The sequence below is a fragment of the Cnephaeus nilssonii genome (assembly GCF_951640355.1).
Source record: "Cnephaeus nilssonii genome assembly, chromosome: X".
Classification (NCBI taxonomy): Eukaryota; Metazoa; Chordata; class Mammalia; order Chiroptera; family Vespertilionidae; genus Cnephaeus; species Cnephaeus nilssonii.
Genome location: NC_137071.1, coordinates 32,047,651 through 32,053,100, shown reverse-complemented (window position 1 = coordinate 32,053,100; position 5,450 = coordinate 32,047,651). Strand labels below are relative to the sequence as shown.

At 33.8% G+C, this 5,450-nt stretch overlaps 1 protein-coding gene across 1 annotated transcript; it reads left to right on the top strand.

Moving 5' to 3' along the window:
- Positions 1-288: 288 nt before the first annotated feature.
- Positions 289-3,507, top strand: LOC307095274 (TLR adapter interacting with SLC15A4 on the lysosome-like; the record flags this gene model as incomplete). Its single annotated transcript, XM_079764530.1, has 2 exons — positions 289-342; positions 2,539-3,507. The coding sequence occupies exon 2, from the start codon at positions 2,581-2,583 to the stop codon at positions 3,505-3,507; it is 927 nt and encodes a 308-aa protein (XP_079620656.1). The 5' UTR covers positions 289-342; positions 2,539-2,580.
- Positions 3,508-5,450: the final 1,943 nt, after the last annotated feature.

The window sequence follows — 5,450 nt, the reverse complement described above, 5'->3', positions numbered from 1 at the left end:
TCTTTGCTTGAATAACAACAACAAAAAAACTATTGCCGTTAACATTTCCCGCAGTCATTTTCATTTGCATCTTGAATAAAAACTTTCAAGATCCTCTTTTGGTTTGTGATCTTCATCACCATACCATACATGAGATCAGCCCACATCATTTTCCTGTTAGTTTGGTTCAGTCCTAGGGCATGAATGGAAAGCAGAACCATTTCAATTTGTGTGGTTGAACTTCTCTTTCCGAGGTGTAAACCAAAAGCTAAGAAACAAAGAAGCCAAAAGGAGCTTTTCCTGTGTTTGGAGTGTTGGAATCTCAGAAGACTGAATCTTTAGGCATCTTGATATTTGGAAAAGGTAAATCTAAATTCTTACATATTTTGTGTTGTATTGTTTGTTTTTTTTCCCCAAAAAATATTTAAATGCGAATAAGTACGTTTCCTGGAAACATTTATAGTAGACGCTATAGACCTATAAAAGGAAAATTGTGTCTTGAATCAAGTCTCCTTTTTCTTTTCTCACACTTGTAGAATTTATAGGGAAAATTGAGATTCTTAAAGTTGCATGCCAAACCATGCAAAAGACTGAATTAAGTTCTTTGAGAAGTAAGATTTAAGTAAAAAAGAAGAGAATGAAAAGAAGGGAGAAAGGAAGGAAGGAAAGGAGGGAGGGAGGGAGGGAGGGAGGGAGGGAGGGAGGGAGGGAGGGAGGGAGGGAGGGAGGGAGAGAAGGAAGGAAAGAAAGGGAAAGACAAAAGAAAAAAGGATGGTAGTGAATTTGGCAAAATGATATTTATTTATTTATTTATTGATTGATTGATTGTTTTAGCTGTTTTTAAGTGTACAATTCAGGAGCATTAAGTATTTTCACGTTGTTGTGCAACCATTACCACTATGATTCCAGAAATTTTTCATCTTGCAAAACTAAAACGCTGTGCCCATTAAACACTAATTCCCTGTTCCCCTCTACCCCCAGCCCCTGACAATCTCTTTTCCACTTTCCATCTCTATGAATTTCTATTTCAAGTTAGAATATTTAAAATTAAGTAGCTGTATTTATATTTTAAATCTGAAAGTATTCGTGAGTTTAAACTATGTATAAATAAATATTCATTCTTTGTACACATTTTAAGGCATAGTAATTTTTTTCAATGTGTGATTCAAGTTACAGTAATTAAAACACAGTTAAATTAAGACCAAGGTCTTGATAGCAGGCTTGATTTTAAGTAGACTATTTGAAAAGCCAAAGGGGGATATCTACAACAGTGTCAAATCAAAAATTATTTTTAAAAAGAAAGGGTTAGGCGCATTAATAACTTTAAAATAAATCATTTTTGACAGCCAAATATATATACATATGTAATTAAACATTTGTATAAGTTTGTACTTTTTTATTGTCTGATGTATTTATTTTTATGGAACATTACATTATAAAACATTGAACAGGTTCTGGAATAAACATAAATATGCAAGCTGGCCTTTTTATTCTTCTTCAAGATAGAAAAGTGATTGGTATAATTCCATTACTTTGTTTATCCTTTCAACCTCTCCTTTTCTTCTCTTTGCCCTCTCTTTTTCTCTAAGGGACAAGACGGAAGGCTGAAATTGCTTAATCAGACAAGACGGAAACACTCTGCTGGCCTAGTTTTCTGTAACTTCCCTCTATGACTACACTATGCATAGGACCTAGACATAATTGTGTTGTTACTAACCTGTCATTTAAGACAGCATTAAATGGTTTAGTGTGATTTAGTCACTCATTCTCTCTTTCTCTCTCAATAACTTAATACGTAGTCACTATCATGGCTTGTTATCAATATGGAACACCAAGTGATGCTTTTGAATTCTCAGTGTTTTTGGAAACTCTTGGCCTTGTGTCCAGCTACCTGTGGATTAAAGCCCATAGCCTGCATTCTTTTTACACACTTCCTTCAGGCTTCACTCTGACCCCAGCTTGCAAGCGATGTACCCACCATACGTGTTTGGTTGTATGACTCTTTAGCTCCAGCAGATCCAGTCATTTGCAGAGAAAAAGATGAAATAAAGATGATGCATAAGTTTGTACTTTTTAAAACACTTGCATGTACAGCATATAATATCCTGACAATAATTCTGTGAAGAAAGCAGGGGAGTGTTATCACCATTTAATTGATAGGAAAATTGAGACCCAGGAATGATAAATAAATTACCTGATATTAAAAAGTTAGGGGAGGGTAGGGGGGGTAAGAGATAAACCAAAGGACTTGTATGTATGCATATAAGCATAACAAATGGACACAGACAGTAGGGGGGTGAGGGCATTGCTGGGGGGTGGAAGTGGCTGGCGAGAGGTCAATTGGGGAAAAAGGAGACATATGTAATACTTTAAACAATAAAGAATTTAAATTCAAAAAAGTAATAGCCTAATTTGAACCCAAATCTTCTTATTCCTGGTCCTATTCTCTGTCTTTTGAGTAACACTACCTTCCTAAATCACTTGTGTTTCATGTAGAAGAAACATCTTAATTTGACATTTTAATATATATTGCCTTAATGGGTTCTTTTATAATTTCAGGAATATACTGCACTCTTCTGTTTAGAAATATTGCCTAATAAAATGCTTGGAGAAGCCTTCCTACTTGAACTCCTATACAAAGAACAGAAATATACAACATTTTGTAAACCACTTACATGTAAGAAGACCTCAAATGATGAAAAGGAAACTTGGAAAAAGCAGCTTTTAGATATAGAAGACAATTCACTTTCTCCTGATAAAATAGAAAATCAACAAAAGGTTGAGAAAGAAAGTTTAACAAAGCAAATTAATGATACAAGTAAAATAGAATTTGTGGATGAAATAACTGTACCAAAATGCAAAAGTGCATCCTTTCCAGGAAATCTGTCTGTTGCGCTGCCCATTCCAAAAAGAGAACAACGTGATGAAAGACAACTGGATTTATACCAATCTTGGTCATGTACAAGTATTTGCCAGAATTATCCTGACCTACAGATTGGAGGAGACCAAGTGGGCAACATGTATGATTCAGGCTGCTTTGTGGAACACATACGTGATGATGCTTTTAATGGTCCCCTTTTACTTTCAGTGGATATACCATTGGGCCATTCTCCTACCGTTAAGCCTCTAGAGAAACTATCTGCCTCAAAACTTTTGAATGGGGATGAAATTCGAGAAAAAAGTATGTTGTTTCATAATCAGCCCCTCTCTAATTCTATGCTTAATAAGTATATGGAAAACAAGCTGGATGAACTTTACAAACAATTTTTGGAAGAAAATCTCACGAAGTGCCTCTCTATAACCAACCTTATGGCTTCTAATTTGCTAATGAATAATGTAAATCAGTTTAGCCTTCAAATCTCTCAAGAACAGAACATAGAGGCTTCAAAAGCCCGGGAAGCTCTCCTACATTCTTTTTCAAGATGTAATCTCTGTAACATTTCCTATGGAAACAGTTCTGAATTCAGCACTCCTAACCTACAAATATCAAACCAGAGAAGTAGGGAATTTGTATCAAATGTAATATAAAAACTAATTATAGGTTCCTTGCACTGACTTAAGAGACTGGACTAACAATAGTTTTCTCTGCTTTATCATGTCACATCAGGCCTCCTTTGGGCTGTGGTTATTAAATTTTGGAGAAATTATTTGGCCTTGGCAGGGTAGGTCAGTTGGTTAGAGCACCATCCTCATACACCAAGGATGTGGGTTCAATTCCAGGTCAGGGGACGAATCTCTCTCTCTCTCTCGCACGCGCGCGTGCTCTCTCTCTCTCCATTCCTCTCTCTCACTAAAATCAATAAATAGAAAACAGAAATGATTTCATCAATGGTACATCTGTATTATTTTATGAGACAATTTTAATAATTAAGTTGTATGACCATGTTTTTTAATTATTTTGACATCTTTAATGGTTGCCACATTCATGTTTGTAAATTCTGTATGGCTTATTTATTTAATTGCCACTGGAACCCCAAATTGATTACCTCACTCTCACTCATCAGCTTTATTTACCACAAAAGTGGTACAAAACTGAGATGAGGAAAGGATTATTGCTTTCAGCTACTGAAAGGACCACTAGAAATGATATCATACAGAAGCATTTATTTGCCACAAAACAATATGTAAAATGTTATGGATTGTGCTTAATTATTCTTCATTTTATTTTTAACATACATACATATATTTTGACACTGACAGTAAGGATAGCCTAAAGGAAATTCTTCAAACTAAAGTTGGATTTACATGGCATTGGAAAAATATGGAAGAAAGGATTAAGAAAAATATAGAATTTGATATTGAAATATCCAATTGAAATCTGGTGTTTTCTATACTTACCTGGCAGGGGAGATACCATGATCACGAAGGTGTTTGTCCCAGGGTGAGGTTTATCCATTGCACTCCAGATGTGCTGATTCCTGCGATTTTCCCAAATGTGGGAAACTTGACTGCATAATTTGTAGTAGTGGGGACTGAGTTTGCAATCTCCTCTGAGCGGGGGGGAGAGAAACTTGGTGCTTTCTAACTTTCCTGAAAAAGGCATCAACTTTTTTTATATCATTATGTGTGCATGGTGGTTTTAAGAGTTGAGAGGAATGAAAATATACAGGTAAATAGGACAAAATACATCTAAAAATGAAAAGACTCTCTTGGCAATTTTTGACACTTCTCAGATTATCCTCAATCAAGATATTGGTTAAGGATAAAAGTCAGCAGGATGTTATGGTGATTTTGAAATCTAAACTAAGTAAATTAATTTAAAAATATACCCAAAATAATGTTGTTTTATTGCAGACTTGGAAACAAAACTCTACACTTAACAGCTTACACTTCTCCTAGATATAGTAAAATGATTGGCATGCACTTTTGCTTGTAAAATAAGATTTTATGTATTTGTTATAGAATTATTATGATAGCATTACATATTAATAAGATTTATGCATTAGTGATCACATGGATTTTTATACATACACAGTTATGTATGTGTGAAAATCCATCATAAATAAAATTATATTTGAAAGCAAAAATAAATAGATGATGGCAAAAAAATGTTCTCATATGTTAAAATCAAGATAACTGTCATTTGGAAAATGCTTATTGGGAATTTAGGACTTTTCTTCTCCAATCATGTTGTTGTGTTCCTTTCCTCAAGGTCTAGTAAAAAATTATTAAAATGTTCTTATTATTTCCTATTGATTTTATAATTATTATAGTGTAAATATATAGCATAATTTGTCACAATTTTATGAAATAGCCTTTAAATAATTATATTTATATATCTATAAAATGATGAAAATTAAATTATAGTATATTGACATCAATTACAAATACTGAATTATTGTTATAGGCACCTAATTCTTTGAATTGTTCTGCTATTTTTTTAAAGATGAGAAATTTGTAGATTACAGAATTGCAATGTAGTTCCGGTTTTTACTTCCCAAAATGAATAGAGGCACTTTACCATGAGACTT